General features: G+C 48.1%; 1 protein-coding gene across 3 annotated transcripts in view; it reads right to left on the minus strand.

Annotated features, from left to right (window-relative positions):
* The window catches only part of CARMIL3 (capping protein regulator and myosin 1 linker 3), an 85,838-nt gene that overhangs the window by 28,459 nt on the left and 30,213 nt on the right, over positions 1 to 27,166 (minus strand). For all 3 annotated transcript variants that reach the window (XM_081886716.1, XM_081886714.1, XM_081886715.1), the window contains exons 7-23: positions 22,652 to 22,722; positions 21,837 to 21,910; positions 19,604 to 19,679; positions 17,064 to 17,152; positions 14,914 to 15,008; positions 14,726 to 14,812; positions 14,414 to 14,523; positions 13,583 to 13,660; positions 12,504 to 12,580; positions 11,890 to 11,994; positions 8,199 to 8,268; positions 7,895 to 7,976; positions 6,999 to 7,095; positions 5,753 to 5,807; positions 2,605 to 2,777; positions 827 to 895; positions 554 to 647 (exon numbers count right to left, since the gene is read on the minus strand). In XM_081886716.1, the coding sequence (XP_081742842.1) occupies positions 554 to 647; positions 827 to 895; positions 2,605 to 2,777; positions 5,753 to 5,807; positions 6,999 to 7,095; positions 7,895 to 7,976; positions 8,199 to 8,268; positions 11,890 to 11,994; positions 12,504 to 12,580; positions 13,583 to 13,660; positions 14,414 to 14,523; positions 14,726 to 14,812; positions 14,914 to 15,008; positions 17,064 to 17,152; positions 19,604 to 19,679; positions 21,837 to 21,910; positions 22,652 to 22,722 (1,502 nt within the window). The remainder of the gene's footprint in view (positions 1 to 553; positions 648 to 826; positions 896 to 2,604; positions 2,778 to 5,752; positions 5,808 to 6,998; positions 7,096 to 7,894; positions 7,977 to 8,198; positions 8,269 to 11,889; positions 11,995 to 12,503; positions 12,581 to 13,582; positions 13,661 to 14,413; positions 14,524 to 14,725; positions 14,813 to 14,913; positions 15,009 to 17,063; positions 17,153 to 19,603; positions 19,680 to 21,836; positions 21,911 to 22,651; positions 22,723 to 27,166) is intronic.

Consider the following 27,166-nt stretch of genomic DNA (forward strand, 5'->3'; position numbering starts at 1 on the left):
GGCTTCTGCAGCCAGACTTTCTCCCCATATGTCCATTTTTTACACACATTACTAGGTTGGGGGAGGGGCAAGTGCAAAATTCGGAGAAGTGCAAGTGCTGAAGGATTGTTCGAGAGGAATGAGTTGGGTAGGTAAAAGTAAAGGGACCCCTGACCATTAGGTCCAGTCGTGACCGACTCTGGGGTTGCGGCACTCATCTCGCTTTACTGGCCGAGGGAGCCGGTGTACAGCTTCCGGGTCATGTGGCCAGCATGACTAAGCCGCTTCTGGCGAACCAGAGCAGCACACGGAAACGCCGTTTACCTTCCCGCCAGAGCGGTACCTATTTATCTACTTGCACTTTGACGTGCTTTCGAACTGGTAGGTTGGCAGGAGCAGGGACCGAGCAACGGGAGCTCACCCCGTGGCGGGGATTCGAACCGCCGACCTTCTGATCGGCAAGTCCTAGGCTCTGTGGTTTAACCCACAGCGCCACCCGCGTTCTTGCTAAAATGCAAACGGGACCAAATGATTCCCCTCATCCCGAGGCCCGTAGGGAAGGGGCAGGGCTCACCTTCTGCCACACCTCGTCCGTCCTCTCAGGGGCGTTTCGGTAGGCCGCCGTGATGTCACTCATGGGGAAGGACATGAACTTGAGGGTGTAGTTGCTGCAAAAGAGGCCGTTTTATTTCCTTATTTGAAAGCATTTATAAACCACTTAACGTTTCAGAAACCTGTAAGCCACATACTCTCTCTCATGGAAACGTGAGTACGAGAAGCCATGTTGGTGGCTCCCCGCCCCCATTCCCTGGAGGAAAAGGAGTACAAAACCGCTCCAGTTACTCACTTCTCCAAGGCCCTGGCGATGTCCTGAAAGCCTTGTGCAGTCGTATTGTTCTTATCCCAGGAAATACTCCTTGAAAGCAAGAAACAGGGGAAGACACAAGATTTACCCACTTTGGAAGAATGGCAGATGAAGGTGATGGACTACATGGAATTGGCGGAAATGACCGGCAGGATCCGAGATCAGGGAGAAGAGTTAGTGGAAGAAGACTGGAAGAAATTTAAAGACTATTCACAGAAACATTGCAAAATTAAGGAATTTTAGAATAATGTTGGATTGGAACTAAGTGGTTTCTAGCTGTAATGGGTTAAAAGGATATGAAAAAACGGGTTTATACAAGTAAAGATTTAAGATTGTAATAATTTTAAAATAAGATTTGGGTAGCGTAAAGAGGGAAAGAAATTGTTAAATTAATAATTTGATTTGGAATACAAAAAAGGGAGGTATGAGGAGGTCCGAGAAACAAGTAAATGGAAAATAATGTGATGGAAAGATTGATTGTTTTTAACAATTTTTATTTTGTATTTTGTATTTTTTCTTTTTCTTTATTTTTTGTAATGTAAAAACCTTAATAAAAATTTTATAAAAAAGAAAGAAAGCAAGAAACAGGTAGCAGGGAACAAGTAGCAGTTGTGATCCCATCTCTTGTTTTGACTTATCAATTCCTGACCCACAACCAGCAGTTGAGTTCCTTCCCTCCTTGGCTGCCAAACAGCAGTTATGTGAAGCAGCCTCCGTTAGCAACTACTCTATTCCGAACTTAAAAAGGGGAAGCATAATGCTGGCGGTCAACAAAAGAGGTTTAAAGACTCTCTCAAGGCAAATCTTTAAAAATGTAGTATAAACACCGACAATCAGAAAACACTGGCCTGTGAGCGCTCCAACTGGAGAACAGCCTTTACCAAAGGTGTCGTGGGCTTTGAAGACACTCAAACTCAGGACGAAAGGGAGAAATGCGCGAAGAGGAAGGCACGCTTGGCAAACCCTCACCGTGATCAACTCCTGCCCAGAAACCGATGTCCCCATTGTGGAAGGATGTGTGGATCCAGAATTGGCCTCCACAGTCACTTACGGACTCACTGATAAAACCGTGTTTATGGAAGACAATCTTACTCGGCTATGAGTGATCACCAAAGAAGATAGGAAGACACAGTACACCTGACCAGGAGCCCATTCTTAGAATACTCCATTACGTTTTCCCTTCCCTGGTTTCCCATTTCATCCCCCACTTATAATCTCCAGGTTGTGGGATCAAGTCATACATTGGGCAAAAGATTCCTGCTTTGCAGCGGGTTGTACCAGATTACCTTTGCGGTCCCTTCCAACTCTATGATTATACAAACCTCCATACTATTTGGGGGTTTTGGGGGGGTAGGGTTGAGGCCAACACAGCGCTACCCTAACTCAGCATCCCCTCAGGACAAGGCTACTGCCATTGGACTTCCCCACCCCTTCTCCTCCTCCACAAATTCACCCTTTAAATCTATTATTGGGGATTTCCTCGATTTGCTAGTGCAGATTTGAGGAAGAGAAGTGATCCCAGCGTTAATCCTTCCACAGATCCCATTGTGCGAGCAACAATCCTTGTGCTCATGGGGAGGAGTCGGAGAGAGCGCTGAGGTAAATTTCCTCTTCCCTCTCAAAGAAGTCCAGGCAGGCATTTTCGGGTCCACGTGGCACAATTTTGGGGGGGGGGGCAAGTGTACCCCAGAGATCCAAAGACTGGGCAAACCAACCGGGAAGCCCCCGCCCTGCCTGACCGGCCAGTTTTCCCCGCCCACCTCAGCGTGCTGTTGATCTGCAGGGCTTTCGACAGCATCTTGGCTCCAATGTCCTCCATGCAGTTCCCACTCAGGTCCACTTTGGTCAGGCAAGTGTTGCTGCCCAGGGTGTTGATCAGGATGCTGGTGCGGGTTTTGAGCCGGGAGTCGGCAACGGAGAAAGACTGCAGGGACTTCGGGGTAGCAGGCAGGAGGGAGGGGAATAAGAAGAAGAAAAAGAAAAGGACAGAGTGAGCGAGCATCTCATCGTGGCACAGGGCTTAAGAGGGCCAGATTAGGACTGGGGGTGGAGGGCCGCCGGGGTTCAAATCGCCACTCAGCCACGATGCTCACAGGGTCTGCGTGAGCCAGTCACCGCCTCTCAGACTATCCTACCTTGCAAGGTTGTTGTGAGAATAAAAGGGGAAGAATTGCCTGCCCCATTGTGGTACCAATATATATTGATAGATAGCCTAAGATACACAGAGAAAGTGTGAAGAAGATGTTGTGGCGCCTTCATTATACAGTGGGACCTCGGTTTAAGAACAGTCCTGTTTACAGACCACCTCTCCTGGTATGCCCTGCAGAGGACTTTAAGGTCCATGAACAACCATAGTTTAGAGGTCCCGGGCCCTAAGGAAGTCAGACTATCCTCCACCAGGGCCTTTTCAGTGATGGCTCCAACCTGGTGGAATGCTCTGTCCCATGAGAGCAGGGCCCTGCAGGATTTAACTTCCTTCCGCAGGGCCTGTAAGACAGAGCTATTCCGCCTGGCTTTCAATTTGAACTTAGCCTGCTCTTTTATTCCGCTTCCTTCCCTCCCCCTCCCCTTTTTATGAAGATTACCCACTCTGGGACCCCACAGCTAATTCTCCCCTGGTCTCCTCACTGGCCCAAATAGGACTAATTTAGCCAGCTAGCCCTGGTGATCATCTAATGTTTATTGGAAGGATTTCCCCCCTAAATTGATTTTTGAATTCTGAATTTATTGTCATTCACGTTTTATACTGTATTTTATACTGTTTTTTGTTGCATTAATTAAGTGTTTTAAATTTGTTGTTAGCCACCCTGAGCATGGTTTTATGAACCGGGACGGGCAGGGTATAAATTATTATTATTATTATTATTATTATTATTATTATTATTATTATTACAAACAATTCGGTTTACGAACTCCGCAAAACCGGACGTAGTGTCCCGGTTTGTGAACTTTACCTCGGTCTAAGAACGGAATCCGAATGATAGAAGGGCACTGCAGCGGGAGGCCTCCTTAGGGAAAGTGCGCCTCGGTTTAAGAATGGTTTCGGTTTAAGAACGGACTTCCGGAATGGATTAAGTTCGTAAACCGAGGTACCACTGTATACTTTGAGGAGCCAGACAAAAATGTTCCTCTTTAACCAGCCCTTTGGCTGATTGAAATCCGATCTCTTTTAAAATGCGTTGTGGAAGGGTGGGGGTGGGATCACTGCTCTGTTGTTGTTCTCATTTTTATTATGTATTCTGTGTTTTTTATATCATCATTTTATGTTGTGAACCGCTCTGAGGTCTGTTGATAAAGGGCTGTATACAAATTTAATAAATCAACGGCAATAAATAAACGTATGTTTGTTTTAGAAGCCAACCTCGCTTATCTTTAAAACCTATAAAATACAGGCTCCAGCATTTGTGGTCCCAAAGAGGCTAATAGTAGATTTGTGTCTCTGTGTTGGGGGTCCATTTAGATCAGGAAAAAGCAGGGCGGTGGTTAAAACCTGCTCTGTCCTCATCTCCGTTTCCCTGCTCAAATGGGGGGGGGGGACCCAAGCAAAGAAAATACAGTGGTGCCTCGCAAGACGAAATTAATTCGTTCCGCAAGTTTTTTCGTCTTGCGAGTTTTTCGTCTTGCGAAGCACGGTTTCCCATAGGAATGCATTGAAAATCAATCAATGCGTTCCTATGGAAACCGCCTTCAGACCAGGTCCGGGGACAGTCTGTCCCCCGACCTCTTCTGAAGGCTGGGGGGGGGGGACAAGGGCTTTTCTTCCCACCCCCAGCATTTTAAAAAACCCCGGGACAGCAGAGGACTTCTCCGCTGTCCCGGGGTTTTTTAAAATGCTGGCGGGCGGCAGCGAAGGCTTCGCTGCCACCCACCAGCATTTTAAGATCGCCCCGGACAGCGGAGAAGCGGACTTCGATTTTAAAGCCCCCGGGAAGGCAGGCGGGGGGGAGCAAAGACTTTGCTCCCCCGCGCCTGCCTTCAAAAGCCGTCCGCAAGACCTCTTCTGAAGGCTGGTGGGGGGCAAAAGTCTTTGCTCCCCCGCGCCTGCCTTCAAAAGCCGTCCGCAACGCGTTTCTCCGCTCTCCCGGGAAGGCAGGCAGGGGGGAGCAAAGACTTTTGCCCCCCGCCGGCCTTCAGAAGAGGTCCAGGACCTCTTCTGAAGGCCGGCGGGGGGCAAAAGTCTTTGCTCCCCCCTGCCTGCCTTCAAAAGCCGTCCGGGATAGCGGGAAGCGCTTCCCTGCTATCCCGGACCGCTTTTAAAATGCTGGCGGTGGGGAGCAAAGCCTTTCGGCCCCCGCTGGCCTTCCTGGACTTCTTCTGAAGGCCGGAGGGGGGGAAAAGGCTTTGCTCCCCACCGCCAGCATTTAAAAGAGGTCCCCGGAGATTTCCCTATGGGCTTTCTTCTTGCGAAGCAAGCCCATAGGGAAATTCGTCTTGCGAAGCAACTCGCAAACGGAAAACCCTTTCGTCTTGCGGGTTTTCCGTCTTGCGAGGCATTCGTCTTGCGGGGCACCACTGTATGTCGGGCAACCCAGCCACAGAGATACCCACACTGTCGCTCTGATTTCCCCCACAGGTAGCAGTTTGCAATTCTCCACCTGCCCCACTCTTCAGTCTACAAACCACCACACCACTTTCGCACAGCAAAGGACTTACACCATGGGTAGGCAAACTAAGGCCCGGAGGCCGGATCCGGCCCAATCACCTTGTAAATCCGGCCCGCGGATGGTCCGGGAATCAGCATGTTTTTACATGAGTAGAATGTGTGCTTTTATTTAAAATGCATCTCTGGGTTATTTGTGGGGCATAGGAATTCGTTCTTTTTTCCAAAATACAGTCCGGCCCCCCCACAAGGTCTGAGGGACAGTTGACCAGCCCCCTGCTGGAAAAGTTTGCTGACCCCTGACTTACACACTCCTCTTCCTGGATCACCTGCACAATCTTCTGAAGGATTTCCTCCAAGGTCCTACAGAGGGACAACAGGGGGAATGTCAGACTGAGGAACAAGAGCAACGTGGGGGTGTCAGGGCAATTTGTTTATTTTCCATCTACGAATTGCTCCCTATAAGGCACCGTATTTTTCACTCTATAAGATGCACCTGACCATAAGACAAACCTAGTTTTTATAGGAGGAAAACAAGAAAATAAATATTCTGAATGAAACAGTGGGTATATTATTTTTGTGGTTCATGCTGTGGCCACAGACATGTGATTTGACAGTGAGTTTGGGGTAGCCCAATGCAAAAATCCTGAGAATCCATGTGGATCTGTGCTTTGTAACCACGTTTTTTGTGCCACTGCGGCCCCACGAAACAGTGGGCACGTGATTTTTTTGGTGCAGGCTGTAGTCATGGACATGCTATGTGATCTGATGGTGAATTTGGGGTGACCCAATGCAAAAATCCTGAGGATCCATGTGGATCCGTGCTTTGTAACCATGTTTTTGCACCACTGCGGCCCTACGCAACAGTGGGTGCGTGATTTTTTTAGTATATCTTGAAATTATTCTGCAGCAGAACTGCTCCTACGCTTGCATATCTCGCCAGGGGCTTGTGGAGCTTCTGATTCTTCATGAATAAACTTAATAAGATGGAATCAAGCTTGCCTTTTGACAAATCTCTCCACAAAAAGGAACCTCCAGTTTGTTTTTAGAGTTCCGCTGGGTTTCCCCCTGTGCTTTAATGACCATCAACTTGTGCATATTTCTTTTTTTAAATTGTGGATTTCAGCCGCACTTTATCAACATCTCGTACATCGATCAGAGATCTCTATGGTCAAACGGTTCACAAACCTTCCAAACGAGGAAGCAACTTAAGCGCGCAGCGCCACCTAGTGACTAAACTACAGCATGACACCATTGCCCTGGATGGTCCTAGATAGCCCAACCCAGGGGCGACATGGCCCAGGGGCAGAATTTGGCTTTGAAATTTCAGTGGTGCCCTGTGTGACAGCAACATTCAGCGCCCAAATGCCTCTCGCCTTCTGTTGCTCGTCATTATTGCAGTGTACCCTGCGGCTCCCTCTTGGCTCAGCGCCCAGCGCTGGCCAACCCCTTGTGCTCCCCTAAATCCACCTCTATGTAGCCCAGGTTTTGTGAACCACCGTGAGACCTCCGGGTATAGGGCGGTATATAAATTCAATATATAAATAAACCCACCGGGATTTGACATTGAAGTTCTTGCCCAGCCAGAGGTGCTTCAGAGACTTGTTCCTGCCAAGTGCCGGGACGAGAGTCAGCAAGTCGGCGTCGAAGCCTGGCGTGAGGAGGAGGAGGAGGAGGGAGTGACAGGATAGGTCAGGAATGTTAAGTACAATGCTTTAATTGACACAAAAATGAAAAATAGCTGAAGGTATATTGCAGAAGATTCAACATGGGGATTTTTCCCCACCATGGGGCTATATTAAAGCCAAGGAGAGCACTCTGAGCTTTTGCTAAGTTAATGAATAACTGATTGTTGTTTCTCTGGTAGCTAACACATAAGGGTTGTAACCTTAGATCATATTGTGAGAGGTATTGGGTTGCAAATCTCCATTTTGAAGGGAGCTGCCTTTGTGAGTCTTTTCTCCCAAACTCAACCGTGAAGATGTAAAATGAAGCTCTCCTGAAGGGAGAGTAAATAGCCTGGAGGCTGGAATGCAAGCTGTGGAGAGAGAGAAACCTTTGCTTATAGGTCTGTTTGGATTATTTCGTTTTTTGCAAGATGCTGAGCCTGTGCTGGAGAGCACAAGGCATTGTATGGATATTTCGGACACATGATTTGCTTTATTCTGTTTTATTTTAAAGAGATCTGCTAGTAAAAGTTTGAATATTTTTAAAAAATGGGTCTGGACAATGATTTATTCCAGAAGGAGTCAGTTCTTATGCTTCTGGTCACTTCAGACTGCACAATATCAATATCTGCAACAAGGAAGGGCAAACACAATATTTTACTGTTGTTAGCCGCTCTGAGCCCGGTATCGGCTGGGGAGGATGGGATATAAATAAAATATTATTATAATTATTATTATTATTATTAAGGCAGGAGCAGCAGCTGGGGAGCATCATGGTCTCACCATTGTCAGAAAGATCTAGACTACTCAAGGCGCTGATTCCAGACAGCTGCTCTTGAAGGACTTGAGCCCCTGGGGAGCGCAACTAGGTAGGAAGGAAAGGAAATTGGAGAAAGAGAAAGAGAGAGAGAGGTTTAATGAGTGACTCAGAGAGGAAAGGGAGCTCAAGAGGCCTATCGTATCAAACGGATGCTGGGAAGCTCTGAGGTAAATCGCCTCACATGGAAGCAGCTCGGCCCCCAATGCCTCCTGTCTGCACAGACGTCTGCACAAGAAGCCCGACCCCATTCGCCCCACCCCGATTTACCTCACATCCACTCAGGTCCAGGTGGAGTTCGCTGAGGTGGGTGTTGGCCGACAGACCTTGGAAAAGAGACCTGAGCGAGGAAGGCAAGGACATATTGTGGTTTAAACAAGCGAACTAGGGGCATCTGAGTGAGCAAAATCCTGCTCTGCATGCAGAAAATTCAACATCAATAATAATAGTAATAATAATAATAATAAATTATTTATTTATTTATTTATTTATTTATTTATACCCCGCCCATCTGGCTGGGCTTCCCCAGCAACTCTGGGCGGCTTCCAAAAAAAATATTAAAATACTGTAATACATCAAACATTAAAAGCTTCCCTAAACAGAGCTGCCTTCAGATGCCTTCTAAAAGTCAGGTAGTTGTTTATTTCCTTGATGGGAGGGTGTTCCACAGGGCGGCGCCACCACCGAGAAGGCCCTCTGTCTGGTTCCCTGTAACCTCACTTCTCGCAATGAGGGAACCGCCAGAAGGCCCTCGGCACTGGACTGAACGATGGGGGTGGAGACGCTCCTTCAGATATACTGGACCGAGGCCGTTTAGGGCTTTAAAGGTCAACTCTTTCTGCTTGTAGTTCTCAGAAACTGGTATTCTGTGGCCTACCCCGAACCAGAAGAGGCATGAAAGGGGCTGAGGAGAGGTTGGCTGTATGCAGGCGCAGTCTCCGATTCCTTGGGGGAAACCCCTGAGGAGGAGGAGAGGACTTTCAGTCTCTGCAAATGATTTTCATGGAGGAAAACCACAGGGAACAAGCAGCTCTGCTCATGATGCCTGACATTCAACCAAGTCTGTGGAGGTCGTGTTTTTGCTGATGAAGAGTTAACGCCATCTTTGAAGTGTCTGATTACTGACTGCTCCTTTGACGCAGAGGGAGAGAACAGCCATTGTTGTCATGGGCCGGGAATTTGCTTCGCCTGCTGAGCAGAAGCCTGAAGGGGCAGGAAGCAGAGTGACTCCACTTGCTCTGACCAGCCTTCTTGCTCCTGATGTGAACCAGCTGGTTCTTAAACAGGGTTTCCAGCCTCAGTCAGTTGCTGGAAATGACGTTTGTGACTCCTGGCCAGACCTTGCTGATTCTTGCTTCTTGTGACCCTCGACTTTCTTGACACCCCCCCCGGATCATCTGACTAAGTGAACTGAGATACTCCTGACCTTAGGACTGGACTGGACCTTGTATACAGACTCTGCCTGCAGCCAAGTTGTTGTTGTTGTTTAGTCGTTTAGTCGTGTCAGACTCTTCGTGACCCTATGGACCAGAGAACGCCAGGCACCTCTGTCCTCCACTGCCTCCCGCAGTTTGGTCAAACTCATGCTGGTAGCTTCGAGAACACTGTCCCACCATCTCGTCCTCTGTCGCCCCCTTCTCCTTGGGCCCTCCATCTTTCCCAACATCAGGGTCTTCTCCAGGGAGTCTTCTCTTCTCATGAGGTGGCCAAAGTACTGGAGCCTCAGCTTCACAATCTGTCAGCCAAGTACCCCCAAGTACCCCCCCTCAAGACTTGGCTGTTTGGCTGACCTCTCCCGCCACTGTGCTCTGCTGTGGCCGGGCAGCAAGGGACGCAACCATTGTCACCAGTGATCGTTGAGAGCCTTGTTCTGCGTGAATTTGTCTAACCCCCATTTGTGTTTCTATACACACAGTATAATAAAGCATTGTGCAGCAATATATATACAGTGGTACCTCGGGTTACATACGCTTCAGGTTACATACGCTTCAGGTGACAGACTCCGCTAACCCAGAAACAGTACCTCGGGTTAAGAACTTTGCTTCAGGATGAGAACAGCACGGCAGCGCGGCAGCAGCAGGAGGAGGCCCCATTAGCTAAAGTGGTGCTTCAGGTTAAGAACAGTTTCAGGTTAAGAACGGACCTCCGGAACGAATTAAGTACTTAACCCAAGGTACCACTGTACACGGTAAAAATCTAACAGTACAAAGTTTACAGCTTTCCGAGGTGGTGGCTATCACTCAAATAGTCGGGGCCTCCCTCCAGCAGAGGGCAGCAGAGCCCATGGACATGGCACTGGAAGCTTGAGCCAGTCTTAGGTTCGTCATGGCAATCATGTGAGAATGTTGCGGGAAACTGTAGTTTCTCAGAAGTCCTGGGAGCTAGCTAGCCTGTTACCCTACACCAGCCACCCTCACTCTGGTAATGTCCACGTGTTGAAGGTCCCATCCGCACTATGCATTTAAAGCAGTATCATACTGCTTTAAACAGAATTGGCTTCCCCAAGAGAATCCTGGGAAGTGTAGTTAAAGGCGCTGAGAGTTATGAAGAAGCCGCTATTCCCTTCCCAGAGCAACAGGCAAGGCACAGAAATGCTCTCATCCTTCTGGGCCTTCGTGTCTCTTCTTCGTTCAGCCTGGACACTGAAGTCCAGCTCCAAGGGCCTTCTGGTGGTTCCCTCACTGCAAGAAGTGAGGTTACAGGGAACCAGGCAGAGGGCCTTCTCGGTGGTGGCGCCGCCCTGTGGAACACCCTCCCATCAAGGAAATAAACAACTACCTGACTTTTAGAAGACATCTGAAGGCATCCCTGTACAGGGACGTTTTTAATGTCAGGTGTATGTCTTACTGTGTTTCTATATTTTGTTGGATGCTGGCCAGAGTGGCTTGGGCAAACCAGTCAGCTAGGCAGGGTACAAATAATAAAAGAAGAAGAAGTCATTGTCCTTACCACTGGACCGCATTCCATGTATTAGTTTTGCTTCTTTTTTTGTGTCTTTTGTGGGATGGTGACCCCATGACATCATGAGGTCCCCCTTGGTCTGAGGTCACTACACCCCATCTCATGAGTCTCAAAGACACCTCAGGGACAGAGCTTTGCATGCAGACTGTCCCGGGAGCTGGGAACATCCCCTGTCTGAAACCCTGGGCACCTGCTGCCAGTCAGTGTACGAAATGCTGAGCTAGATAGACCAAAAGGTCCGACTCAAAAAAGAAGCTCATTCTTGTTCGAATCCTATAATACTTTTTTCTTCTTGCTTCACGCATAAAATCAAAGATACAGTGGTGCCTCGCAAGACGAAAAGAATCCGTTCTGCGAGTCTCTTCGTCTAGCGGTATTTCGTCTTGCGAAGCAAGCCCATTGACAGCTTAGCGGATTAGCGCCATTAGTGGCTTTTAGCGGCTTATCGGCTTAGCGGATAAGCGGCTTAGAAAAAGGGGGGAAAGGGAAAAAAACCCACAGGAACTCGCAATACATTTTCGTCTTGCGAAGCAAGCCCATAGGAAATTTGTTTTGCGAAGCACCTCCAAAATGGAAAACTCTTTCGTCTACCGAGTTTTCTGTCTTGCGAGGCATTCGTCTTGCGGGGCACCACTGTATCTTGTTCAGTGCTGCAAAATCCTCCATTTTGATTCGCCATATTTAATAGTCTATATTATTTTAATGAATGTTGAATGTTATTTCACTTGCATATTGTATATTGTATTATGCATATTGTCTGATTTTTATTATGTTAGCCGCTCTGAGCCCGGCTTTGGCCGGGTAGGGCGGGATACAAATAAAATTATTGTTATTGTCAACCTTAAGGGGTCTTTCTGTGTTCCAGAGACCCGGCAACCCGAGAGGGGGGCGCTCAAAGTGGCCAGCTGGAAAACCTAATGGCGGAATAAAGCCTTAACACGCACGTGCACAGTGTTTTTGGAGCGACAGGCTGCAGGGCGGGTGAGTGGCGGGTGCTCACCTTAATGCCTCCACGGGTATTTTGATGCCTGACAGGTTCACATAGGTGAGGGAATAGGCACTGCAGAAAAACTGCTTGAGAGATGGCTGCAGTCCCTTTCCTTTCCTGCAGAGGGAGACACAGGAATAATAATAATAATAATAATAATAATAATAATAATAATAATAATAATTTTATTTATACCCTGCCCTCCCCAGCCAAGAGGAGGCTAACACCCGATATAAAAACAATTGATTTGAAATACAACTTAAAAACAAGATTAAAATACAACATTGAAACATTAAAACACAGCCTCATTTCAGTGGAAATTCAAATTAAAAACTTTTTGGGGGATGAAAATGTCCAGTCTTCACCAAGGCTAACTATCCAGACTGGTCCTACATGAGCCAGAAAAAAGACAGGGAAGTCCCCAAATAGGAGTTCCATCACAGAAGGAGAAAGGAAGGAAGGAAGGAAGGAAGGAAGGAAGGAAGGAAGGAAGGGGGGGGGAATCAAATTGATTCCAAGCCAAAGGCCACCATAGAAGCCATTTACCCCACCCCGCCACCGCCGCTCTGAGCATCCAGAAGTTGATCCGACCGGAGGGTCTCCTGGAGACGAGGGGAGTTTCTTACCTGTGGGAGAAGGTGTTCCGTGCCAGGTTGAGGTAGCTAAGCCGTGGGCAGCAGCCATGCAACAGCGCCCCAAAGAGCTATGGGGACAGATAGACAAGAAGAAAAAGATGAGTTTGGATTTGATATCCCGCTTGATCACTACCTGAAGGAGTCTCAAAGCGGCTAACAATCTTCTTTCCCTTCCTCATCCACAACAAACACTCTGTGAGTTGAGTGGGGCTGAGAGACTTCAGAGAAGTGTGACTGGTCCAAGGTCACCCAGCAGCTGCATGTGGAGGAGCGGAGACGCGAACCCGGTTCACCAGATTACAAGTCCACCGCTCTTAACCACTACACCACACTGGCTCTCTGACAAGATAGACAGACACTGACAAGACAGACACTGGCAAGACAGACACCCAAAAGGAGGAGGCATTTTTACTTGGCATTGTAGGAGATGATATAAATAGACAGGATTGTAAGTTGTTTTTCTATGCAATGACGGCAGCAAGAATATTATTGGCACAAAAATGGAAACAAGAAGAATTACCGACGAAAGAAGAATGGAGGATGAAACTGATGGACTATGCAGAGTTAGATAAATTAACAGGAAGGATTCGAAACCTGCGGGACCAGAGATTCTTAGAAGACTGGAGTAAATATACGAACTATTTGAAAAGTAATGGTAATGAACAGACTGCGCTAGTAGGACTGCAATAAGTTTTGTAAGGAAATATTACAAGAAAAACTATGAGGAGAATTATTAGTTAATGATATTTAAGAGTAATAGAGAAATTAAGAAATGCAGAATAAGTGATAAAAACGGAAAATCATCAGAGGAGTTGATGGAAGTCAAAAATATTGTGTGAGATAAGAAATTGTGCTATATGAATGTTGGAAATGATATGTTAAAAAAAACTAATGTTGTGTTTTTTTAAAGGACACCCAAGAGGAGGAGGAATGAGTGATTATCCCGGTCACTAAGGGGCTGGGGCCATCCCTCCTTCCTGTATCGGCACCTCGCAACCCGGCATACTTTCCACATCACCCTTGCCCCCGCCCCCCCGCCCCCGGAGTCTGCAGCTCTCTTAAAACCTTACGGCATCCACGGCGCAGTCTGTGGACGAGAGGTCCAGGTGAACCAGTGCGTTGGGCTGGGCCAGGAAGGAATAGAAGCCCTAAAAAAGAGGGGAAAGGAAAGGGGTGAGAGGGGACGAAGTACATGGAGCGGTGGCGACACCAGGCAGAACAACCACCTCAAACCCGGAAGTGCGTGTCCCTTTTTTTGGATTACAACCCATTTTATTTTTGTTACAACCCCCCCTTTTTTGGGGAGGGCCCATTGGCGAAAGCACGCCTTGGGTTACAACCTGTTTTGGTTTACAACCGGACCTCCAGAACAGATTATGGTTGTAAACCAAGGTACCACTGTATTTTGTATAGCTAGCCATCTATCTATATCGGTATTTTGCTGTATTTGATTCCTTTGCTATGGCTTGCGGCTGGCGCAAATAAAGATTTTCATCTATCAATCTTTAGGTGGTCAAGGCTTCCCCCAAAGCATCCTGGGAGCTGTAGTTTAAGGGGCCGAGAGTTGTGAGGAAATGCCTAGTCCCCTCACAGAGTTACAATTCTTAACAGTCGCTCTCTTCCCAGGGAACTCTGGGAATCGTAGCACTGTGAGGGGAATAGATGTCTCCGAACAACTCTCAGCACCTTCACTGAACTACAGCTCCCAGAATGCTTTGGGGAACGCCTAGGACTGCTTAAAGCAGTATCATGGCGCACTAAATGTATCGTGCAAATCTACCCAGGGTGATAACACTGAGGAAAAAAGCAGAACAATTAGGAAAGCAGAGCTATGTGTGGCCATCCAATATAAATGCACCACAATTGCATCACCGCAAAAGTTGCAGGCTGGGGTCACTCACGTTCGCCTCCTCCGTCCCCAGTAACCCTGGGTTTTTGCTCAGGTCAAGATGGCGGAGGGAGCTGGTGAAGGCTGGGTTGGCTCCAAAGGTCTGGCACAGAATGGCGAGTCCTGGGAAAGGAAAACAGGCCCACGAATAGTCACCACCGTTCAGTTTATGTAGCTCTTTGAACGCTTCCCTGTTCACAACTCGTGAGGGAAGTGGTTCGCGATTATTACTTTAAAAAATAATAAACCTCATCAACATCCCTCAGCATTTGAGTCTGAATTTCTCCTTATACACCTGTTCCTTGTACACAATTTTGCCTGATACCTTTAGCAGTGATGCTGGTCTTGGAAAGGCAAAGTTTGCTGAGGCCTTTGGGGAAACACAGAAGTTGCTGGCTCAAGGCGCTGAGACCTGTTCAAGGGGGACGAGAAGCAAAGTGGGGCGAAGATGAACGAAGAGCAGAAAAGCTTTTCTTACCCCAAAGGCCCTGTTGGTTCAGAAAACCTCCTCACCTTTGTCCTCCAAGGGGTTGTGGGAGAGGGTGAGGGCATGGAGGACGGCGTTTGGGTTCTCTGCCAGGACGCAGGCCAGTTTCAGGGCGAAATCTCTGCAAAAGCACCAGGAGAGATAAAAACAAGTGAGAGGAAAGCTCCACAGCAGGGAAGTCACAGGGGAAGCTGGATTGAATCAAGGGTCGCAGGGCCAAGATGAGACAGGAGTGAGATCTCCTTTCATAATTAAGATGGTTGCATTTGTTCACGTACACCCTTGTGTGAATTAATTGAAACAAAGCATGTTTTCTATCGTACTCATAATCCTGTACAGTTGTACCTCGGGTTACATACGCTTCAGGTTACAGACTCCGCTAACCCAGAAATATTACCTCGGGTTAATAACTTTGCTTCAGGATGAGAACAGAAATTGTGCTTCAGCGGCACGGCAGCAGCAGGAGGCCCCATTAGCTAAAGTGGTACCTCAGGTTAAGAACAGTTTCAGGTTAAGACCTCCAGAACAAATTAAGTACTTAACCCGAGGTACCATTGTATTTTAAAACCGTCACGTTTTGCTGATAGGATGCAGACCTGTGGAGGAGACCAGTTGAGAGAAGATTGTCTCGTAGCCCTTTCAACGTATGGTTGGAATAAATTTAAGGAACCGCAAAAAGAGAGGGAAGGAAGTCAAGTTTCAAAATGTTAAAATGATTGTAAAATTATTGAAATGCACAAAAATGAAAATAATAAATAAAATTTGAATTGCTGCCTTCAGGCTTAAAAAAAAAAAAAGCTCTCTTGCCATATTGTTTCACAGCAGCCCGAGGGAACCAACTGACACTCACAGCCACATGTGGAAGATGCGCTTGAATCTCAGCATGTTTAGAAGGGAGTTACACATAGAATCAGAATCGCAGAACTGCAGAGTTGGAAGGGACCCCCAGGGTCATCTAGCCCAACCCCCTGCAATGAAGGAATCTTTTGCCCAATGTGGGGCTTGGACCCATGACCCTGAGGTACCGCTCTGTGTGTGTGTGTGTGTGTGTGTGTGTGTGTGTGTGTGTGTATCAGGCATAGTCAAGTTCGGCCCTCCAGATGTTTTGGGACTACAACTCCCATCATCCCTAGCTAACAGGAGCAGTGGTCAGGGATGATGGGAATTGTAGTCTCAAAATATCTGGAGGGCCGAGTTTGCCTGTGCCTGGTGTGGATGGATGGATAGATAGATAGATAGATAGATAGATAGATAGATAGATAGACAGACAGACAGACAGACAGATAGACAGATGATAGTGGAAGTCTTGTCAGGTGAATATCACCCTTCCACAAGGTCTCAGTATTGTTTTCTTTTTTTTCAAAAAGAAAGAAATGACTATCTCCACTCACAAGGAAACCAGAATAAACTTCAATTTTGCCCATTCCAAACCATGGTAAACAAGGCTGCTAGTATATGCGCTCGTGTACTCAACTGATATTCATTTTACAGGTTTTTTTCTCCTTAAACTCATCTTTTAGGGTGTACACACCTTTGCAAGGTGGTATGTTTTTATTGCGGCAAAGCAGCAAAACCCCAGAGTATTCAAAGAATCGTGGGATTGCAGAGTTGGAAGGGACCCTGCGGATCATTTAGTCCAACCCACTGCGATGCAGGAATACGCAGCTGCCCCATATTGGGAGAAAAACCTGCAACCTTAAAATGACATTACTGGGATTTATGAATATTTCTTTGAAAAGGTGTGCATGCGCAGGTACAGAAAGACCTGCATTACGTGTCCAGAACAGGAAACGTCTGGGGATATGATCCACAAGCCCCTCCCATTCCACCAGGCCCCTCCCATTCCACCAAGCCCCTCCCATTCCACCAAGCCCCTCCCATTCCACCAGGCCCCTCCCATTCCACCAGGCCCCTCCCACTGGTGCAGACTGCAAGTGATGAAATAGCAATAGCAATAGAAACAGGCTCTCTGCGACTGAAAGTACAGCAATGTGCAGAAAGTCCAGTGCTGAAGGTGCGCACCGCAAAAACTGGACCCGATACTTTGCGGCATACCCTCAGCATCGTGCATGGGCTTGTCCCCGGCCGAAAGGCACCTACAAAAACCGGAAGACTCTCTCTCCCCCGCCCCCAATCCGCATGCAGCGGCGCAAAGGTGAATCTAGCAATGCCTCACGTTTTTAACCCCGCATTGTCCAGCACCAGCTCCTCTAGGTGGTGGGATTTGCTCACCGTGTGGAGAACCTGCTCAGCGACCTCGGAGCCCTAGGGAGGAAAGAAGAGGGGTGGGTGCCAGGGAAGGTTTTGGTGGGTGCTTCGAACGGGGTGCTTAGACTTTACCGATTGGTAGGGTGAGCGTTGCTCCCAGAGAGGGAGGAAGGAGTTAAAAGACACCGAGGTTGATTCCGAGAAAGAGATTGGACTACTGCAATGCACGTGGGGCTACCTTTGAAGGTGACCCGGAAACTGCAATTAATCCAGAATGCGGCAGCTAGACTGGTGACTGGGAGCGGCCACCGAGACCATATAACACCGGTCTTGAAAGACCTACATTGGCTCTCAGTAAGTTTTCGAGCACAATGCAAAGTGTTGGTGCTGACCTTGAAAGCCCTAAACGGCCTCGGTCCAGTATATCTGAAGGAGCGTCTCCACCCCCATCGTTCTGCCCGGACACTGAGATCCAGCGCCAAGGGCCTTCTGGCGGTTCCCTCATTGCGAGAAGTAAGGTTACAGGGAACCAGGCAGAGGGCCTTCTCGGTAGTGGCGCCTGCCCTGTGGAACGCCCTCCCAGCAAGTATCAAGGTATCAAGGTAATAAACAACTATTTGCTTTTAAAAAACAGCTGAAGGCAGCCCTCTTTAGGGAAGTTTTTAATGTCTAATGCTGTATTGTTTTTAATATTCAGTTGGAAGCCACCCAGAGTGGCTGGGGAAACCCAGCCACATGGGTGGGGTATAAATAACAAATTATTATTATTGTTGTTGTTGTTGATATTATTATTATTATATTCTTTATTTCTGCTCTCCGGAGTAGCAGAAAGGCACTTGCGTGGTCAGTTCACAGCAAGTCCGAAGAAAGAGAGATTTCACACAGTATATATATATCCTCCAGGCACCCTCTCCCCCCTTCCCCAGGAATCCAGCCTCGTATGTTCATACACGTAAGTTGACATCCATAAACATAAACAGATGTCCCTGTTCCTGTACTCTTATCTTGGGGTTAAGAGGGTCACTCAGCTATAGGAGTTTCCCTTGACGCCATCTCTATCTCCGGCCGTGAGGGCTGACAGACCCTGTCTTGCAGAGTCTGTGCGTCAGTGTGTCAGGATATTTACAACCTACAAGATAAGATAAGCCCCAGCCCTGCCATCCCGTCTCCACTTCGGAACTGACAAGGCCATCCATTAAGCGTCACAGACTGATAAAGGAGAGGGCTTTGTTTATACAGCTGGGTTCCTGTTATACATTGGCTCAAGTGCTCAAGTTAATGGTTTTTAGCTAATGGGCCCTTGGAGAAGGAAAAATGGGGATTTTGGGGCCCGTTTCAGACTGACTGCACAGGCAGGCTTTAGATTTGGGAAACCCATTCCTTCAGTGGGAAGGGAGTTAACGGTGGGAGGCGACGCTCAGGGCAAACCTGGACCGAGCATCGCTGCTGCCTTTTGTTGGAAGCCGCCCAGAGTGGCGGCAGAAATCCAGCTAGATGGGCAGGTACACATATTAAATTATTATTATTACTATTATTATTGCCAAAGCTGGCAGCCATTCCTCTGAACAGCCATTCCTCTAAGACTGGAGGAGGAGCAAAAATCCCAGGTGTGGGTTATCTTAAGAGTGAAGGAAATTCTTTGTTCCACGTACCCATTTGGTTCCTGTCAGTGGAGGCACTCGTTCTTTTTAAAATTTATTTTTATTTTACTGCATTTCTGCCCAACCTATGTGGGTTAAACCACAGCGCCTAGGACTTGCCAATCAGAAGGTCGGCGGTTCGAATCCCCACGACGGGGTGAGCTCCCGTTGCTCAGTCCCTGCTCCTGCCAACCTAGCGGTTCAAAAGCACGTCAAAGTGCAAGTAGATAAATAGGTACCACTCCGGCGGGAAGGTAAACGGCGTTTCCGTGCGCTGCTCTGGTTCGCCAGAAGCGGCTTAGTCATGCTGGCCACATGACCCAGAAGCTGTACGCCGGCTCCCTCAGCCAATAAAGCGAGATGAGCGCCGCAACCCCAGAGTCGGCCACGACTGGACCTAATGATCAGGGGTCCCTTTAACTTATCAGAGTTTTTAGAGGGCTAACCAGGCTGGGATAGCTGGGATAGCAGGCTTGTTGGTCAGGGGTCCCTTTACCTTTACCTCAGGCTGAGAGGCACTGAGACTGACCCAAGGTCACCCAGTAGTGAGCTTCGTGGGCCGAGTGGGAAATTGAACCCTGGTCTCTCCCAGATCTTCGTCTGGCACGCTAACCACTACACTGCACTCCTGTCGGCCAGCCCCCGACTTGCCTTCCTGCTTAACAACCAGTCCCGGGGTTGTCATTGGCTGTCAGAATTCCTCCTCCTTCGTCTCAAGAGTGGCCTTTGCAGGACTCGACAGGGAGGAGGACCAAACTTGAATTACTTGGCTCTGCCAGTTGTGGGCTCTGGCACCACCTAATGGTAGCCTCCTTGCCTCCTGACCCAATCGGCACCCAGTCGCCTGCCCAGAGTTTGGGAGACCTACCAGCCGCAAGTCCTTGCAGTAGAGTTTGGTGAACCACTGGTTGTATGCCAAAGCAGCCACGATCAGAGCCAAGTCTCTGCGAGGAGAAGCAGAAAAGGGGGAGAGGGAAATGCGATTAGGGGAGGGAGTGGCAAGTCCTTGCCTGGACTGACTCCAGCTGCAAAAAGCTAAGGCTGCTGCGCCATCTTGGCTGCCTCTCAGTGCAGACTCAAGTCACGGGGCCTGAGCTTCTGCAGCTGCTTCTGCCCACATGAACCACCATCGACGACGGCAGCAGATACCTTGTATTCTGCTTTTATTCTCTTGCTAATTGTGCCGTTTGAAATGCGTGTTTTATATCCGACTTCCCTTAGCAATGTTTCGTTTCGACCTCTTTAATATTTCAGTGCCCTGTTAATTATGTTGCCCCAACAGGGCCGGATTTAGGTTTGATGAGGCCCTCAGCTACTGAAGGTAATGGGGCCCTTTATATGTCCAGCTCTCCTTTGTCAACAACAAATCGTCGCTGTTTTTTGTGTTGAATATATGCTATATGGCAATTTATGGACCTAATGGGTATCTAAAGCCATATAGAAATGAGCAAACCAGTGATATTTTAGGGAGCAGGCTAGCAGGTAGGGCCCATGACTTACATCAGAGGAGCCTACACAACACAAAACACTGTTGCTGTATGTAGGTTTTATTTGTATTTTATCTTATATTTTGGAAATGTACATCCAGTGTTTTTTCTCCTTTAATTTTTTGGGGGGCCTCCAAGAGAGTGGTGTCCTAAGCTATAGCTTGTTTCGCTTAAACGTAAATCCAGCACTGATGCCCCAATTTCTTCAGCGACGCTTTATTTTGTTTCATTGGATCACAGAATCGTCATCTAGTCCAACTTCCTGAAAAGCAGGAATCTCAACTAAAGCATCCACGACAGACAGCCACCCAACCTCTGCTGAAAGACCTCCAAGGGAGGGATGGTTTAATGCAGCTTGTAAACCGCTTTGAGATTTCCGCAACCCCCACCCCCCATAAAAACATAAAGCAGGAATGAAATGAGTAATAACAGCAACGTCTCCTTTCTCCTCAAGCATCTTCGCCACAGCTGCAGAGCATGGCATTAGCTGGAAAGGGAGATGGGACAGACTGGAAAGCATGGGGAAGGAAAACAGGGTCAGGGAAAAGGAGACTGAATGACCCTGTACCCTTAAGGCCTTATTATGTTTTTACTGAAATTTTATTGGTGTTAGCTGCCCTGAGCCCGGCTCTGGCCGGGGAGGGAGGGGTATAAATAAAATTTATTATTATTATTATTCAATACACATTTAAAGCACATGAATTCTCCCACATCATTACAGGCCTAAAACTCCCAGGACCCTCAAAAAGACTACGGTTCCCAGGATTTGTACGCTTTAAATGTGTATTGGATGCATGCTAACAGTATGTTGTGCATCCGCCTCAACATTTTATGAAGATTTCATGCGCCGTACAAAGGGCCAGATTTAGGTTTGATGAGGCCCTTAGCTACTGAAGGTAATGGGGCCCTTTATTCGTACAGCTGTCCTTTGTCAACAACAAATTGTCGCTGTTGTTTGTGTTGAATATATGCTATATGGTCATTTATGGACCTCATAGGTATCTAAAGCCATTTTATTTGTTTTTTATCTTATATTTTGGAAATGTACATCCAGGTTTTTTTTTCTTTTAATTTTTTGGGGGCCCTCAAGAGAGTGGGCCTTAAGCTATAGTTTGTTTAGCTTATACGTAAAATCCGGCACTGGCTGTACACTTAACGCACATTGCTTCCCCTCAAGGGAAACCTGGGAACTGCAGTTTGCCCCTGGCCCAAGCTACAATTCCCAGCACCCTCCACAAAGAGCAGCTCCCAGAATTCTCTGGGGGAAGCCCTGTACTTTAAATGGATGGTGCGGGCGACCTGGGTGCTTCACAAGGCAGTCTTCACAACAGCCTTCCAAGGTAGGCCAGCACTATTAGACCCATACTGCAGATAGAAGGGGAGAGACTGAGGCACTTGCCTAGTGAGCGCATAGCAGTTTGAGGATGGGTTTGAGGTCCGTGGGGCTACATGGAGAGTGGACCAGGGTAGGGTAGGGGTAAGCGAGTTTTTAATGTTCAAAGCCGCCCAGAGTGGCTGGGGAAACCCAGCCAGATGGACGGGGTAGAAATAATGAATTATTATTATTATTATTATTATTATTAACAGAGATGGTTTTACGTGGCTTCTCCTCACCGGCTTTCCAGGTGACAGAAATCGAGGAGGTTGAATTCCCGGTTGTCTTCGGAATGGTAAATTGTGTCAACGTCCTACAGCACGAGGGATAAGACAGAAAGAAAAGAGATCAATTGATGATTGATATAGTTTCCCTTAAGGAGCTCAGGGCAACATAAAAAGGTTTTCCCCTCCCATCCCAACAATCCTGTGAGGTAGGCTCAAGATGAGCCAGTGAGTTTCAAAGTTTTGAATGGAGGAAGAGGTAAATTGTGGCCTCCCCACCCGCCAGAAAAACCAAGATAATATATCCATCTTCATACACCCACAAAGCGTGCACGAAACCATTCTGCTGCCAGATCTTCTCCACCCCCCCAGGTTCTCTATTTCCAGCCCAAACTTCCCACTACAAAAAAACCAAAAACAAGCCACACACATATTTTTCCAAGGCTGCCATCATTACTGACTGTGGCCTGGATTTGCCTGTCACATTCGCCCAGAAACCTCCCAGAGCAGATTTGCAGATTGTTTTTGAGCAGAAGAGCAGGAAGCGAGGGTTTCGGAAACCGAGCGAAGGTGCCTCGATTTGCACCAAACCCCTGGGCGAGGCGGAAGGGGGGGGGAACCGCCGCCCCGTACGAGTTGCTCCACCTAAAAGTCCTTGTGGCCGGCAAGGAGGTTAGAAAGCCACAAAGCAGCCACATCCTGAGCAATTGCTACTTTTCTGGCGGTTTCCCTTTCAGAATACAATCGCTAACCCCCTTGGTCTGGCAAAGGGGGTCTCTCTGCTCAAGGTTATCGGAGAGGGCGCCTCCGAATCGGGTCCACCGACTTACCCACTGCACCTCCTCACGGCAAGAGTGTCCGTTGTAGTCGCAGAGAGCCGCGTAGGTTTCGGAAAAGCCTCCTGAGGAAAAGTAAAAGGGCGCATATTATCGCTCAGGCTCCTCCGTACGGAGGCCTCGTTCTCGCAAATGCCGGGGGATGTCTTTCGGCTGTTACTCCAAGTAGACCTACTGGAATTCACAGGCCTGAATTCGCCCCGGCTGTTCAACCCGGCGGGTGTGCTCTGAGGGAAAGCCAGTGGAATACAACCCAAACGTCTGGCGTAAGTCCTACTCAGAGAAGACCCACAGAAATCAATTGACACGGCCAACTTGTTAGTATCTTGCATTCCCATTTCACCTTTTTTCTGCAAGGAGCAAAAAAAGGTGGAGTACATGGTTCCCCCCTCTTGGTGAGGAAAGCCTGAATCCAACCCAATGTTTTCCTTTCCCTTTATATATATTTTTTTTTAAATATGAAAATCATTGTCGTTGTGAAAAGATAATAATTATTAAAGCCACTACGATAAAAGCCGATGGGCAATAGGGATATTTCATTTGTACATTAATATCAGCCGTCCAAAGAGATGTCTAAACGAAACAGACAAGTATAAGAAGGTCAGATTTTCATCCAACCAGGATTGCCTTTCCAATCTTGCAGCATAAGTCTCTTAACTGGTTTTTATGTCCATCTGTTAAGTCCTATGAAGCCGTTGCGGAGACTGAAGCTTCCCACAGCTGCCTAAGTCCCCTTCTCTCCAAAGTTTCCCCCAAGAAATCTGAGACTGTGCCTGCGTGACACTACTTTCTCCTTCACCCTCTTCATGCCTCTCTTGGTTCTTCCTCCCTGCAAAATGCATTTCTTTAGCCAAGGTGTGTGGGAAATTGCGGTCAACCATAACTATGCATGAGTGCTAATTAATGTGTGAAGGGGTTAAGACCATAGAGGCAGATTCCTAGACTCAGCTAGGTCACACCCCCTTTTCTCTGATCAATGTTTGGAGGGGTAGAAAATGGGGAGTGCTGTATGCAACTAAATAGGATATGAAAGGGGTTCAAGAGGCTGCGTTCTCCACGATACTGCTGCTTAATGTCGTGAGTTTAAATTCTGCTGCTGGGGCCCCTCTTCTGCTGAAGAGTGCGTAAAGCCCAGCATTTTGAATCTAGACACCCACTGATTCTTTGGTTATTCACCCCACACATGTGGGTCACAGGATCATATATCCCCCTACACACCCACCCAATATTGACTGCTGTTAAATAGCTGGTGTGCTATCTTTATCTCGGTCGGCTGCAAGCATGCCGGTTTGCGCAGGAGAAGCAAAAGGAAGCCTTGCCCCATGCAAAACAGCATGTGGAACTCAAAGCCACAAGACGCAGGCGGCAAAGGCTGGCTCGGAAGAGCTTTGAAAATCTATCAGACCAGAGGTTCCCAAACTGTGGTCTATGGACCACCAGCAATCCACAAACTTCATTCAGGTGGTTTGTGAATTTGGTGTTTGGAGACGGGAAGCGGCACACCCGTTGCATTCAGGGCTCCTATTGATTTGCAATTGGATCTTTATCACTCGCATTTGGTTTTACTGTATTGCAATTTGGATTCTGAAGGATTGAAATCGCAATACGATAAAATGCAGGATGTGAGCAATAAAGGGAGCAATTAAAAAAAAGATTAAGAATCATTCATTTCCTAGCACAGCGCATTACAAATGCTACCACAGGCAGAAAAACAATTTAAGTGGTGAATCAAGATCCTTAGCAATTTTCAAGTCATCTGGGGGGGGGGGGGATTTGGGAGCCACTGTCAAATTCAATCCAAACCTCCCCAAAACCCCTATTTGTCACAGGCAGCGAGAAAATGGAATCTCTTAGGCCAGGGGTCAGCAAACTTTTTCAGCAGGGGGCCGGTCCACTGTCCCTCAGACCTTGTGGGGGGCCAGACTATATTTTGGGTGGGGGGGAATGAATGAATTCCTATGCCCCACAAATAACCCAGAGGTGCATTTTAAATAAAAGCACACATTCTACTCATGTAAAAACACGCTAATTCCCAGACCATCTGTAGGCTGGATTTAGAAGGTGATTGGGCTGGATCCGGTTCCCAGGGCTTAGTTTGCCTACCCATGTCTTAGGCTGACATGGAGCTTCCCTGTCTTCAGTCGTTCTCAACCAGTGTGCCGTGACACCCTGGGGTGCCTTGAATGATAGTCAGGGGTGCCGCAGGCAATACTGACCTCTGTCCCTCTAATAATAATAGGAGTAGTAGTAATAATAATTTATTATTTATACCCTGCTCATCTGACTGGGTCTCCCCAGCCACTCTGGGCAGCTTCTAACCAAATATCAAAAACAATACAGCATCAAACATTAAAAACTTCCCTGAACAGGGCCGCCTTCAGATGTCTTTTAAAAGTAAAATAGTTGTTTATTGCCTTGACATCTGGTGGCAGGACGTTCCACAGGGCAGGCACCACCAGTGGCGTAGCGTGGGTTATCAGTACCCGGGGCAAGGCAAGTAATTTGCGCCTCCTAACCCGTGGATTTGCGCCCCCTAACCCGTGGATTTGCGCCCCTAACCCTAACCCCCAGATGTTGCGCCCGGTGCGGCCGGCCCCCCCTGCACCCCCCACGCTACGCCACTGGGCGCCACTACCGAGAAGTCCTTCTGCCTAGTTCCCTGTAACTTGGCTTCTCGCAGTGAAGGAACCACCAGAAGGCCCTTGGAGCTGGACCTCAGTGTCCGGGCAGAACGATGGGGCTGGAGACGCTCCTTCAGGTCTACTGGGCCTTTGAGGCCGTTTAGGGCTTTCAAGGTCAGCACCAACACTTTGAATTGTGCTCGGAAACGTCCTGGGAGCCAATGTAGGTCTTTCAGGTGTTATATGGTCTTGGTGGCTGCCGCATTCTGGATTAATTTTTTTATTTCTTTCCTTCCCTCCATCCTCTGATGCCCTCTCAAGTCTCTGCCTCCCAAAGGCTTGCACAGCTGTTTGCTGCAGCAGCCATGGCTACAAGCTCCGCAGGCAAATGGTGGGTGAGTGAGTCCGGCCAGTCAGTCCGCCAGCGCTTGCTGTTGGGAATGGACAGATAGGTGGGAAGCTGGGCAGGCAGACAGGCAGGCAGACAGGCGCTGTGCTGGCATTCCTTGTGCTTGCTGTGTCCAATGCCTGCCTGGGAGCTGAGTGCCCAGTGCTGAGGGGGAGCCTTTCCACCATGCAGGCCTGGCAGTGCCCGCTGCTGCCTCCCAAAGTGAGTAAGATGCTGGCCTCAGCCCTTGCTGTTAATAATAATAATAATAATATTTATACCCCGCCATCCCTGGCAGAGCCGGGCTCAGGGCGGCTAACACCAATAAAATTACAATAAAATGTAATTGAAAAAGAAAAAAAAACCAGTTAATTAAAATACGGGTTAAAATATGAGTTAAAATACAATTTAAAATGCAGCCTCGTTTTAGTAGTAGCCCTTTCTCCTCCTGTGATGAGGCTGCATTTTAATGTTTCAATGTTGTATTTTAATCTTGTTTTTAAGTTGTATTCATTCAACTTGTTTTTATTATTGCTTGTTAGCCACCCTGAGCCCGGCCTTGGCTGGGGAGGGCGGGGTATAAATAATTTTATTTTTATTTTTATTTTTTATTATTATTATTATTAATCAAAACCATAAGAGGAGGGAAGACATGAGGGTCAGACTGAGTCCAAAGCAAAGGCCAGGCGGAACAGCTCCGTCTTGCAGGCCCTGCGGAAAGATGTCAAATCCTGCAGGGCCCTGGTCTCTTGTGACAGAGCGTTCCACAAGTCGGGGCCAGTACTGAAAAGGCCCTGGCCCTAATTGAGACCGATCTAACCACCTAGCGACCTGGGACCTCCAAGGTGTTGTCGTTTGTGGACCTTAAAGTCCTCTGTGGGGCATACCAGGAGAGGCGGTCCCGTAGGTGCATGGGTCCAAGGCTGCATAGGACCCACGTTGGGAGTGCACAGACAAGTCCCAGGCCCCTGTGGGGCAGTGTGAAGAAGCACCTCTCTTTGGGGCATGGGGGGCAGCTCAGAGACCTGGAGCGGCTGCCCAGAGGACTCCCAAGGAGGGGAATCGGAGAGAAGGGCGTTTGAAAAGGGGTGAGGGGCTGCCCGCTCTGCAGGCAAGGGGTAACATAACTGGGCTCCTGAGCCTGCAGAAAGAATGCAGTTGATCAAGGGAGCCGTGGACTCAGAAAGGTTGAAAACCTCTCCCCGCCTTGATGCAATATACCTTTGATTACCCGTTGTTAAGAGGCAGGCGCGAGAAGATGCCTCTGACCGCCAAGCCCGGATCGTGGGCCTCCGAGGCCCATTTGGCTGCTAGCCCTGGAGACAGAAGGCTGGGCTAAATGCACTTTTCTGCCCGATCCAGGAAAGCAATTTGTGTTTTCTTCAGGACACCCCTTCCGGGATTCGGGTCAGTGGGTTAAGTGCATAATGCAGCGGCTGTAATTAAAATTTCATATAATTTCCTGTGAATGAAGATCGCACCACCTGCTTCTCTGGGCGC

The sequence above is a fragment of the Podarcis melisellensis genome (assembly GCF_964234715.1).
Source record: "Podarcis melisellensis genome assembly, chromosome: 13".
Classification (NCBI taxonomy): domain Eukaryota; kingdom Metazoa; phylum Chordata; class Lepidosauria; order Squamata; family Lacertidae; genus Podarcis; species Podarcis melisellensis.